The sequence below is a fragment of the Orycteropus afer genome, unplaced genomic scaffold, assembly GCF_000298275.1.
Source record: "Orycteropus afer afer isolate SDZICR_OR568_19922 unplaced genomic scaffold, OryAfe1.0 scaffold00045, whole genome shotgun sequence".
Classification (NCBI taxonomy): Eukaryota; Metazoa; Chordata; class Mammalia; order Tubulidentata; family Orycteropodidae; genus Orycteropus; species Orycteropus afer.
Window position 1 is genome coordinate 7,701,427 of NW_006921632.1, and position 13,905 is coordinate 7,715,331.

At 39.6% G+C, this 13,905-nt stretch overlaps 1 protein-coding gene across 1 annotated transcript in view; it reads left to right on the top strand.

Annotated features, from left to right (window-relative positions):
• Positions 1-1,754: 1,754 nt before the first annotated feature.
• SLC38A1 (solute carrier family 38 member 1) overlaps positions 1,755-13,905 on the top strand; it is an 85,410-nt gene continuing 73,259 nt past the window's right edge. Inside the window, exon 1 of the mRNA XM_007937986.1 lies at positions 1,755-1,876. Within this exon, the coding sequence (XP_007936177.1) occupies positions 1,755-1,876 (122 nt within the window). The remainder of the gene's footprint in view (positions 1,877-13,905) is intronic.

Genomic DNA, 13,905 nt, shown 5'->3' on the forward strand with positions numbered 1-13,905 from the left:
CAATGCTGACCTAATTTTAGTGGCCAGAATTTCCTCATTATATTCTTTCCTCTTTTTATCCAGTTCTCTAAATTACTAGTTATATAGATATTGTATTTGTACACACATGTGCTCACACACACACTCATATGTATGTATTTGATGTGAAAGTTACAATTCAAAGTCTGTTGCTGTAGAGTCAATTCTGACTCATGGTGTCCTGTGTGTTACAAAGTAGAACTGAGCTCCATTGGGTTTTCTTGGCTGTAATCTTTACAGAAGCAGACCACCAGGACTTTCTTCTGTGGCACAGCTGGGTGGGTTCACACCCACCTGGGTGACTGTTCCACACAGGGACCTTCTTCATTATGTTGCAGTCAACTTACGGAATTCAGGGTTAGACAAAATTTCAAAAATGTAGTAGTCCAAGGGGGGTTGGAAATATAAAAAGAATCTTGTTGACGTTCTGCCTTATTCCATGGTCCACATCATCTCACTGAGTTGTTGTTGTTGTTGTTGTTATGTGCTGTCGAGTCAGGACCCAACTCATAGCGACCCCTCCTTGGGTTTCCAAAGCGGTATCACTACAAAAGTAGATTGCCCAACCTTTCTTCCAAGGAGTGGCTGGTGGGTTTGAACCGCCAGCCTTCTGGTTAGCAGTCAAGTACCTTAGGCACTATGCTACCAGAGCTCCCCACTGAGAGTATCCCACAAAATCAAAAATACCAAACTCACTGCCGCTGTCTTAGATCTGACTCCTAGCAACCCCTCCTTGGGTTTCCGAGGAGTGTTACTACGGAAATAGATTATCCAGCCTTCCTTTCAAGGTGTGGCTGCTGGGTTAGAGGCTATATATGTGCATGTATAGGCCTTGCTTTTGAAATTGTGTGTTCCTCTGTTGCCACCTGCTTTTTCTTGTGATGCTGTGTATTTGAAATTATTTTTTCCTCCTTATCGATGGCAGTGAGTAATAGTAGTAGTAGTATATACTATTGGCGACCCCTCAGAAAGTTAAATCACAGTGATCCATGTGGGGGGAGATGTGAATTCTGCAAGTCTTTCATTTTCTGATGAGGAAATATAGTATCAGTTGGATTAACCCAAATCCACTGAGTAGGATTTTTTAGTTCCCTAATTCCCTGACATGGAGTGATTTCCTTGAAGAGATTGATTTAATCTCTTACAGTTGATGGATAAACTGCTTGCTAAATTTCAAAACACCAATTTGTTTTGTGCTGTTTGACCACCAGGCTGGGTAGCTGATCCCGCATGATGTCATTTATTGAGGATTTTCATTCTCATTAAGCCGAGATTTCTAAGTCAGAGGTGCTTTTTTCGTCTGTGCAGTTTTTACCCAGCTAGATATGTGCCCTGTGATCCAGCACATTAAAATAATTGTATCACTCTTGTTTTAAACATATTGTTTCAATTAAAAGGCAGCATTGCCTGCAGCTGGGTTGGAATTCCTATAAATGTGACCATAAACATTATGGACGTGACTCACGTTGTATTTAAAAAGGGAGAGAAAATTGTGAAAGGCACAAAACTTGATGTGCATGATTACTTTGATACATTGGGCAGCAAAATGTAAACATCATGTCATCAGTAAATTAAGCATATGTTTACTCATAATGGTTTATTTTTGTGTTATGCATATGTTTAATTGTTTTTCATTTTGTTGTATTTTAGGTTTGTCATTACCCTGTTGTTACTTATAAATACGCTGGGAACAGGAGAATTCGGAGCAATTTGTTGAGTACAGATACTTCTTAAACATGATGCATTTCAAAAGTGGACTCGAATTAACTGAGTTGCAAAACATGACAGTGCCCGAGGATGATAACATTAGCAATGATTCCAATGATTTCACGGAAGTAGAAAATGGTCAGATAAATAGGTGAGTATTTTTTCCACCAACACTTTCTATCCAATGAAAGAAATTGCTCTGAGGAGTTATTCTGATTTTCCATTATCCTCTTGAATTATTCATTATTAAAGTTATGCTCCATTTGAAGATGTAATTTGAATTTCTTATGTGACATCTGTTGGGTATAGTCTGCAATAGCAGATGAAGCAAATAGGAAAGTAATTTATTCATCCTTTCAGATCTTTCAATTGAGTCTAATAAAAATGTATGAACACATTGGACCCCAACCAGTCCCAACTTTTCAGAGGCTCTGTGCTTCTGTATTACACAGACTGTTGGAATTTCACTCCATCCCACATCCAAATGCATACTACAGTCATTTGACCTCACCCACATGTTAGTTAAGCTATGGTTAAAGTCACAGTGGCCAACATTCCTACGGTAAAACTACAAATACATCATTACAAGGATCATTCCTAATGTGGATTTTAAGTAACAGTATTAGTAATTGTGCCCTCACAGCTCTATTAGAAACTATAGTGGAGATCTACTATATGAAAGAGAAATAAAAGAAAAGACCCTACAAGTGAGAAGAGAAGCGAGGAGGAGGCATCAGGGTGGGAAGGGCACTGGCCAGGACGCTCAGCCACTGGCTGTGATGTTGGGCAAATCCTTCCTCCAATCTTGAGTTTTCTGTGTTTCCTAGTTTATAAGAGTAGGACCAAATGTCTTTTATACTTCTTTCCAGCTCAAGAAGAATCTATGATTTGGGGTATTTTCTAATCTGCTGATTTTATAGTTGGTTTATGTGAAGCCTGGAGTCTCTGGTGGTACAAATGGTTAACACGCTTAGCTGCTTAACCAAAAGGTTGGAATTTCGAGTCCACTCGGAGGCACCTTGAAAGAAAGACTTGGCAGTCTGCTTCCAAAAATCAGCATTGAAACTCCAATGGAAGACACTTCAATTCTAACATACATGGGGCTGCCATGAGTTGGAGCTACTCGAGGGTAACTAACAACAACAGCAAGAAGCCCTCCTTTGGAGCTGGTAGTGCAGCTCATTAAAAGCAAGGGCCTTTAAAAAACTAGGAGAAAGTGGGGTGTACAGGATTGTTATTAGAGCACCATGATACTGCAGGACTTTGGGGGATCAAAAGGAACATAGAATGGGGAAGAGGAGAACATTACGTCAACTAACCATCTCCCTAGAAATCATCTCTGATGATCTGCTGTGCACTCCAATGTAGCGTGCAATTGAAAACCCGGCATAGTACGCAGCTGCCATCATTTGCCTGCTCTCTGAAACTGTGATCCCTGCCCCTCCTCCGTTTTCCTTCCTGTGAATATTTTAAAGGTTAAGTTCCCCAACTCAAACACATTTCCTCAGTATCATCCAGGAAATGTTTACTGTGTGAGGTGATGTTTTTCCTTATTGGACTCAAGTTTACTTTTCTCACTTGTTATGGGTAATTATTAATAACAACTATCATTCCTTGAGTGCCAAGTATTTTATATTTATCACTCCTTATCCCTATAACCAAGGAGCTCTGTTGGTGAGTGGTTAAAGCATTCGGCTGCCAACCAAAAGGTTGGCAGCTTGAACCCACCAACAACTCTGCAGGAGAAAGATGAGGCAATCTGCCTCTGTAAAGATTTATAGCCTTGGAAACAGTTCTACTCTGTTCTGTAGCGTCTCTGTGAATCAATTTGATCGTAGTGGGTTTGGTTTTGGTTTGAATCCTTCGAGCCATCATGCAAAGCAGGTATTCCTTTGCAAATGGGGACAGTTTAAAAATTCAGTTTACAGATGAGAAAACTGAGGCTTGGAGAAACAAAAGTAACTTGCCCAGACCAAAACAAGCAAACAAACCCATTGCTGTCGAGTCAATTCTGTCTAAAGCCCATGTCCTTCTATTCTACCCCACTGCCTCTGATTGTAATACTCACGGTTTTGTGCAAAAGCTGGTCTTTAATAGTTCTATTAAATTGCCATTTTATGCTCTATACTCCTGTAGTGTTCCATATTCACTATTGAATTCCACTTAGGGTGGAAAGCATTGTCACCATTTCTTAAGTAGGAAATTTTGGTTTTATAAGAAAGCTTCATTCTCAAAGCAATACAAACCTTGTTGTTATTTGCCGTCGATTAGTCAGACCTGAGTCATAGGACCCCTCCTTGGGTTTCTGAGGTGGTATCACTACAGAAGTAGACTGCAGTGGTAATTGGGCCTACCTTCTTCCCATGACTGCTAACCAGAAGGCAGGCGGTTCAAACCCACCAGCCACTCTCCGGAAGGAAGGTTGGGCAATCTACTTCCGTAGTGATACTGCCTCAGAAACCCAAGGAGGGGTCGCTATGAGTTGGATCTGACTCGACAGTAGTGTGTTTTTGCGTAGGTTGACCAGGAAGCTCTGGTGGAATAGTGGTTAAAATACTCTGCTTGCTAACGTAAAGGTCAGCTGTTAGAAGCTACCAGCGCTGCTCTGTGGGAGGAAGATGTAGCAGTCTACTTCTGTAACTATAGTATTGGAAACCCTGTCGGGCAATTCTCCTCTGTTCTGTAGGGTCACTATGAGTTGAGTCAACTTGAGGGCAATGAGTTTGTTTTTGTTTTTTTATAGCTTGACCAGGCTTAATGTATTAGACAATATCAGTAGTCCATGATCAGGGGCAGATTACCCAATAAGCAAAGTAAGCACGGGCTTACTGTTACTATAGTAAACAGTTTCCACCCTGCCCATGATTCTTAAGAAAGCCACACCTAACCCTCCCCACTTCTTGCACTGTTGTCATATTCATGGGAAGAAGGTAGGCCCAATTACCACCCCCCCCCCCCAAAAGGAGCTCTGGTAGGCACTTGACTGCTAACCAGAAGGCTGGCGGTTCAAACCCACCAGCCACTCCTCGGAAGGAAGGTTGGGCAATCCTACTTCCGTAGTGATACTGCCTCGGAAACCCAAGGAGGGGTCGCTATGAGTCGGGACCGACTCGACGGCAAATAACAACAACAACAACCCGCCCAAAAAAAAAACAGTGAATGTCTAGGTAACAGTGCCACTTTTTAGGAAGTTAGAGAAAGTGTTGACAAGAAGACAGGATAACCATTGATCTCTGATTACTTGCCACCGAGGTGCAGTTTTTCTTGGAAATTCCTCACTAGGACAATGTATGAATGATTTTTTAAAAAAAATTAGTTAAAAATAGTCAGACCTTTTGGCCTTAAAGAATTCTGCCCTTATTCTAGTTCAATTGTTTTATTTCATTCCCTGAGTTTTGAGTTGTCACAGAAACCTATACTTGGAACTGCAAAACCTTTCAAAATGTCTGTTAGACCAGTGCTGCTGATTTTTTCAAGTGTATATGAAACACCTGGAAACCTTGTTAAGATGCAGATTCTGACTGAGTAGGTCTGAGATGTGGCCTGAGGAAATAGTCATATATTTTAATGTTTATTGGCTCTTTTCCTTGTCCCTACATATAGTTATTGTTCTGACCCTGGAAACTTCTAAAAGTATTGAGAGTCTCTCATAAATAATCGTTCTTAAAAGAATTTGGGTCAACTCTTATCACTACACCCTGCATCAGACTTTTTGTCTTTGTATATCAGAGTTTATATATTAAATTTTTATCATTTGGGAATAGAAAGACCCTTGGAAAAGTATCCATTCTCTTCTAATAAGTTTTATATACCTTAAGGAAGAGTCCATAGTCATCCTATAATCAATTTCCAAGTAAAAAAATTCTTCCTTTACTTTAATCGGTCTTGTTAAATGACAGTCTATTTCTCCTATTTTTGATAGTTTGTCCACCAAACACTTAGCCTTCTTTTCTCATTAAATGTCTGCCATTTCTTTCCATATATTTTCTGGTCTTTCTCTTACTTGCTTCTCTCCTCCCATTCTTTTTTCCTTTTTTATAGCACCTTAGAACTTCAGGGAAGGAACTAGGAAAGGTCATTTAAGTTCACCTACTTGTGTCTTTTGGATTATGAGTCATTGAATAAACCTGACTGCAAGAGGTGAAAATAAGAAGATTATCTTATGTGTAGAACCCATCATTAATTGGATTGTTGTTGGTGGTATTGTTGTTAATTTATTTTTGTTTTAAAACAACAGCACTGTATCACTCACCTCTCCTCACACTGTGCCTCAGCATATGCCACATCATTTGTTGTTATAAAAAATAACATGTAACACAACATTTCCCAGTTCAACATTTTTTATATGTACAATTCAGTGACACTAATTACATTAATCTTATCATGAAGCCACCAGTGTCCACTGCAAAATGTTTTATCACTATAAAAAGATACTTACCATATTTTCATATATAACACTCCCATTGTAAATAACATGCACATGCATATAACACACAGCACACATAGGAAACTAACATGTGAAGGGGTGGTGCAGTTTGCAAAAAACCTGGATAATATGCATGTTATTTGCATTAAAAATAGGGTAGTGCTTCCTAAACAATGTCTCCTCTTTTCCCCTCCAATAAACTTTGTTCTCTATACACTATACTAGATATTTCATTAAGCGGGATTGTACGATATTTGTCCTTTTGCCTATGTCCTTTTTAAGGCTTTGTCTGTTCAGGGTCACCACGTTGCCTGTTGTCAATTTATGTTTTAAATCAATATCTTTGTCAGAGGTCAATGCTTTCTAACAAGCAATTACATTTTTAAAATGATAAGATAACAATTTGAGATAAGCTGCTTGACCTAATTGTTTTGAAATTGACTTTCCTATTACAAAAAGTTGGTTCTTTTAAAAAAAGAAAGTGTATCAAAATACCAAGTACAGATTTAAAGGCTTAAAAGAAGAAAAAGTTGAAATACCATTCTTTCTTTTCATATATTTTCTAGTCTTTTTGTCACTTGCTTCTCTCCTCCTATTTTATTTTTTTATAGCATGTGGAACTTCAGGGAAGGAACTAGGAAAGGCCATTTAAGTTTACCTATTTATGTCTTTAGGAGCTCTGGTGGTGCCTAAGGCATTTAACTGCTTCTGGTTACAGAAGGCTGGCGGTTCAAACCTACCAGCCGCTCCTCGGAAGGAAGGTTGGGCAATCTACTTCCATTGTGATACCGCCTCAGAAACCCAAGGATGGGTTGCTATGAGTCAGGTCCGACTCAATGGCACATAAGAGCAACAACAACATTCATGTCTTTTGGATTATGACTCAATGAATGAACCCTTTAGAATGAGTTGCTGGGCCTGGGGCTCAAGACCATAGTCTTGGGGGATACTAAGGTCAATTGGCATAATGTCTACAAAGACATTGTCCTACATCCTACTTTGATGAGTAGCAACTGGGGTCTTAAAAGTTTACGAGCAGCTATCTAAGGTGCTACTATTGGTCTCTCCCCATCTGGAGCAAAGAAAAGTGAAGAAAATCAAAGACAAATGGAAACAATTAGTCCAAAGTACTAATGGACTATGTAAACCCCAGCATCCATTACAGTGAGACCAGAAGAACTAGATGGTGCTGACTGCTCTGAAAGGGATCACAGTAGGAGATCCCAGTGGGAGAAAAATGTGGAACAAAACTCAAAACCATAAAAAAGACCAGGCTGACTGGTCTGATAGAGACTGGTGAAACCTCCAAGGCTATGGCCCTTAGACACCCTTCAAGACACCCTTCGCCCTCATGGCTCAACTTCCAGCCAAAAAGATTGTTCATTTTTTAGGCCTGCCTTATAGCCAGACAGGTCTATAAGATGAACAATAAGAGCAGGAAGGTAGTCATTCATTAGCACAATCAACCATATGAGATCAAAAGAGAAGCCTTTGCTTAGAGATAAAGCTCAGAAGGCAGGAAGGGATAGGAAAGAAGGAATGGTAAATACAGCTAGGAAGTGGGAAGAGTGTAGGGATTGCAATGAATGTCACCAAACAAAATGTGTATGAATTATTGAATGGAAAACCAATTTGCTCTTTCACCCAAATCACAATTTAAAAGACAAAAAAAAAAAAACCAAACCCACTGCAACCAAGTCGATTCTGACTCAGTGACCCTGTAGGGCAGAGTAGAACTGCCCTATAGGGTTTCCAAGGCAGTTCCCTTTGAACACTTCATTCTTACTAAATTTCCCTGCAGCCTAATTGACTCCTCAATTCCTAAATCAACCAGAATCAAACCAATTGTTGTGGAGTCATTCATGTTTCAGAGTTGAACTATGTTCCACAGGGTTTCAATAGCTGTAAGCTTTGGAAGTAGATTGCCAGGACCTACTTCCAGGGCACCTCTGGATGGATCTGAGCCACCAGCCCTTCAGTTAGCTGAGCTTTTAGCCTTTCATGCCATCCAGGGACTTCTGATTTCCAAATTGTTGTTGTTAGATGCTGTCAAGTCAGTTTTCTAAGAAAACCCATGGTGCCCCAGTTAGGATTTTATGTACTGTAATCTCTACCAAGGTAGACTGCCAGACTTTTTCTCCCATGGAGCTGCTGGGTGGGTTTGAACTGCCAGCATTGCTTAGCAGCCTAGTACTTAACCATTGCACTAACAGGGCTTCTGATTCCTAAATAGGAGATAATTAATTCACTTAGGGTTGTTCTAAGTTGCTGATGCATGGTTACATGTCTGTAAAAAGGTGCTGGGAGACAGCACCACACAAACATTTGGGATGCAAAATGCATTTGGTGCCCAAGTGTATGCTGCAGAAAAGGTAGTAGATCACAGAAGAACTTGGTTTGAACCAGAGTGTAAGAAGACTCCTGGAAGATGCAAGCTTTGAACCAACAGGATGGAATTGGCTGAGAGAAGTATGGAGGGTCTTCTAAGGGGAGAGTGGATTCCCACTGTCACCTTTTTTTCAGTGTCTACTCAGGATGAAGGAGCCCTGATGGTGAAGTGGTTAAGCACTGAGTGCTAACCAAAAGGTTAGAGGTTCAAACCCACCAGCTGTCTGATGGGAGAAAGATATACCAGTCTGCTTCTATAAAGATTACTGCCTTGGAAACCCTATGGGGCAGTTCTACTCTGTCCTATAGGGTCACTGTAAGTCTAAATCAAGTCAGTGGCAGTGTATTTGGTTTACTGTTGGGACACATTGGTTTGGCTCAGTCCTACCACCTTGTAGGAGGAGCATCTTGAGGAGCAAGGGAGACCAAGAGCAAAACGTTGAGGCAAAATCAAATTAAGCAGAACCTAGAATTAGGGTGAGGAGTCAGTGAAGGTTTTGGGGAGAAACCTATTAAGTTTTGCTGCAGACAATGGACCAAAAGAGGCAGAGTCAGGGAAGCACTTGACAAACTGTTTTAATTAACCCTTTCATGACTGACTTATTTTCTGCTTTGAAATTTTTGTCGATAACCATGTTTTCAGTAACATAAGGCATGCTGAAATCAAGGGAAAAAAGTTTTATTTTGAAGTAATAGGGATTTTGACACAATTGTATCCCATCTGGACTCTGGTGGTAAGATTGGTAGGGTGAGGCCTGTTTCTTCTTATTCATACTACATACTGCATACTATAACTAGAACAGTTTCCCAAGAAACCTGAGAGGCTGAAAATGTTAGTGGGTGATATAGGTCCCATGGGTCATGAAAAGGTTAATATACTTTTGAATGGTTAAAAACCATACTCACTGCCATTGAGTTGATTCGACTTATAGCAGTCCCTCCTTGGGTTTCTTAGGCGGTATCTCTACGGAAGTAGATTGCCCAATCTTCCTTCCAAGGAGTGGCTGGTAGGCTTGAACCACCAGGCTTCTGGTTAGCAGTCAAATGCCTTAGGCACCACGCCACCAAGACTCTGTAAATCAGTGCCATTTTTCTTGTTCCACAGAATTTCCGTGGGAAATAACTGGTAATCACACAGGCACCTTATTCTTCAGTTTCACAGTGTTTGACCCTGCTGAATACTTTTCCTCCTGTGTCACGGTGCCTGTATCCCTTACTTATCTGCTCACCAGTGCTCTGCCACTAATTCTGAGGAGTGTTACCTGACCTGGAATTAGATCTGCCAGTACTGGGTGGTTAATTGATGTTGTGCTTGATTTTTTAAAAATGTTCAGACTTTTCCCTTAATTTAAAAACAATTGAAATTCTCTCTAGAAAACAAATTCCTCCACAAGAATGGTAAACAAGGATCTGTTAGATAAAGATTTGGTAGACTTGAGTTGGTTATTAAAATTAAAATTTGCCTAACTCATGGCAACTCGATGTACAATGGGTTTGGGCAGTTGTGATCCATAGGGTTTTCATTAGTTAGTTTTCGGAAGCAGATCACAAGGCCTTTCTTCCTAGTCTGTCTTAGTCTAGAAATATTAAAATTGCCTGATACATAGTTTCTTATGAAGCAACACTTAATTATGAGTCAGTCTCACTTGGGAAAGTCCAGCACCACTTTGCCTCAGCTGTATGTGTGACACAGAAGGCTGTTTTCCCCTGCTTCTTTCCACCCAGACTTGCAAACCTCTAATCTGTGGTGACTCCTGAAGTCACCTTCTAGTAAATAACAAATTGGCTCAAAATATAAGGAATATCACCTGTAAGTACTGTGTTCCTTTAAAATAGCACCTAAATGAGACCAGTCAACAGTTATTTTAAAACAAAGATGAGATGTGAGGGGGCACAGAACTAGATTAATGGAAGTGGAACAACCAGGATGGAATTGAGAACGTTCACACATTGTGAAGAATGTAACTAATGGCTCTGAACAACTTGTGTAGAAATTGTTGGAAGGGAACTTAAACTGTGGAAGCCTTCACCAAAAACACAATAAAATAGGATTAAAAAAAAAATGTTAAAGGACAAAGAAATGGGCCAAACCAGTCATTAGCAACAATGATACTGAGCTGCCAGAGTTGGTCTCCAAAGATACTGCTTTCATTACGCCATTGTTTTGCTGAAAACCTGCAATCCTGTTTTCAAGGCCTCCGCCTTTAAGTTTCCTCTGACTAATGCCTCTCCCCCTCCCCCATAATGTTTTTTTTTTCCCTCTCCTCTGGATGCCTTATCTTAATTTTGCAAAGTGTGACATTTATAAACTAGTGTTGGCTGGGTATGTTGGCTGAAGTGTCAGCTCCTGTGTGTCAGACAGAAGACCAAGATTTTCTACTTCTTTCCATCCCTCACAGTGATAGACAGCTCCTAGTGAAATGCATGTGCTGACTTGAATGAACTGCAGGGTGTCTGCTTATCTCCAGTGTTGGTCTCAAAGCTTCTTATAGGCACATTGCCTGTCTTTGTCTTATCCTGGAGAATTAATGCAAATTTTAAGAAGTTATGCCAGGGAGAATCCAGATCCCTTAGATTCAAGATGAAAAAAGTAAATAAATGAAGCCAACATCAGTGGCATGTTTCTTTAAAAATTGTATTATTTGCAGTACTACTTTTTATTGTTATGGAAATGCAGACAATATAACATTTACCAATTCAACATTTTTCATGTGCACAATTCAGTGACACAATTTATGCTATCATGTTAAACAACCATTGCTAATATTGCCAAATTTTCCACCGTTCAAAAACATGTTTAAAATTATAATCTATATTTCAAAGATATATGCTTCCTTAAAACAGTCCAGTTCAAATGGTTTTATGTTTGTTAATGAAAAATTCACTGTGATTGTTTTTCACCATGAACAGATAACTAAACGTCCAGGCCTTGTTGTTGTTAGGTGCTGTCAATGTCACCTCCAAGTCATAGCAACACTGTGTACAACTGAATGATACACTGCTCCTGTGCTATCCTCACAATCCTTGCTATACTTGAGTCCATCATTGCAACCACTGTGTCAATCCATCTCGTTGAGGATCTTCCTCTTTTTGGCTGATCCTCTATTTTACCAAGCATGATATCTTTCTCCAAGGACTGGTCCTGTGTGACAACATAACCAAATCAGGTGAGATAAAGTGTGGCCATTCTCTCTCTAAGGTTCATTCCGGATGCACTTCTTCCAGGACAGATTTGTTCATTCTTCTGGCAGTCTGTGGTATCTTTCAGTATTCTTTGCCAACACCGTAATTCAAAGACATCAAGTCTTCTTTGGTCTTCCTTATTCATTATCCAGCTTTCACATTCATATGAGGCTATTGAAGACACCATGGCTTGAGTCAGATGCAGGTTAGTGTTCAAAGTGACATCTTTGCTCTTTAACACTTTAAAAAAGATCTTTTATAGCAGATTTGCCTGGTTCAATACAACATTTGGTTTCTTGGCTGTTGCTTCCATGCGTGCTGATTGTGGATCTAAGTAAAATGAAATAGGGATTGACAACCTCAATCTTGTCTCAGTTTATCATGATTTTGCTTATTGGTCTCAGTTTATCATGATTTTGCTTATTGGTCCAGTTGTGAGGATTTTCATTTTCTTTATGTTGAGGTGTAATCCATACTGAAGACTGTAGTCTTTGATCTTCATCAGTAAGTGCTTCAAGTCATCTTCACTTTCAGCAAGCAAGGTTGTATCATCTGCATATTGCAGCTTATTAATGAGTTTTCCTCCAATCCTGATGCTATGGTCTTCTTCATATAGTCCAGCTTCTCGGATTATTTGCTCAGCATACCAACTGAAATAAGTATGGTGAAAGGATACCACCCCAATACACATCTTAACTGCTTTTAAACCATGCAGTATACTCTTATTCTATTTGAACAATAGCATCTTGGTCTATGTACAGATTCCTTAAAAGTCTTCAATTCTTCATCTTTGGCTTTAGTGGTTGGTATGTAAATTTGAATAATAATAGTATTAACTGGTCTTCCTTGTAGGCATATGAATATTATCCTATCACTGACAGCATTGTGCTTCAGGACAGATCTTGAAATGTTTTTTTTTTTTTTTTGACAATGAGTATGGTGCCATTCCTCTTCAATATGTCATTCCAAGCATAGTAGACTATATGGTTGTCTGATTCCAAATGGCCAGTAGCAGTCCATTTCAGTTCACTAATGCCTAGGATATTGATTTTTATGCATTCCTTTTCACTTTTGACAACTTCCAATTTTCCTAGATTCATAACTCATACATTCCATGTTTTGATTACTATTTAATGCTTTTTAATGTTTCTTCTCATTTTGAGTCATGCCCCATCAGCAAATGGAGGTCCTGAAACCTTTACTCCATCCACATCATTAATGTCAACTCTAATTTGAGGTCGCAGCTCTTCCCCAGTCATATTTTCTGTGGCCTCTGACCTGAGGTGCTCATCTTCTGGTACTATATCAGACACTGTTTCACTGCTATTCATTTTCAGTGGACAATTTTTCAGAAGTGGATGGTCCCATTCTTCTCAATCTGTCTTCTTCTGAAAGCTCTGCTGAAAGCTGTCCACCATGGGTTCTGTTGCTGGTACTTGAAATACTAGTGGCATAGCTTCCAGCCTCACAGGAATACACAGGCCACCACAGTATGAAAGACTGACAATTGAAGGGTGGAACATCTGGGACTAGAAAAACAGCCAAAAAGCATCTCTAATGTGTCTTACTAATCCATGCAGCAGCTTCCTATTAGTGGTCTTTTCTTTGACAATAGCGTATATTTCTTTTTCTTTCTTTCTTTTTTTTTTTTTTGGCTGATTTTTCGAAGTAGATTGCCAAGTCTTTCTTCTTCGTTTTCTTTTATTGTGATTTGGGTGAAAATTTACAGAGCAAATTCACTTTCCATACAGCAATTTGCATATACTTTGTCTGCCGAGGTCCAGCCTCAGCTGTGGGTCTCTGGAGGGAGAGGTGGTGTCGGTGAGATGATGGAGACACACTCACACAAGATGAAGATGAGCCCCACATAATGAGGTGGCCTTCCTTATTTTATACTCTATTGCAGATTACAAATGACAAAGCAAAATGACAAACCCACAATTCCGGGTACATGGCTGTGGGCTATTAACTTTCCAAAACTTATAAAGCTGTTATTAAACTTATAAACTAAACTTACGTCTTATCTTATCTAACTTATCTATCATTAACATTATATAAGTAAAATGTGCTAGACAATGAGGTTAATATGAAAAAATGGTCAGGGTGAAGAATACAACATGGGGCCAGAATGTGTGACCCAACCTTGTGGTTGGCACCATTCTCTGAATTACCACCAGCCTGGG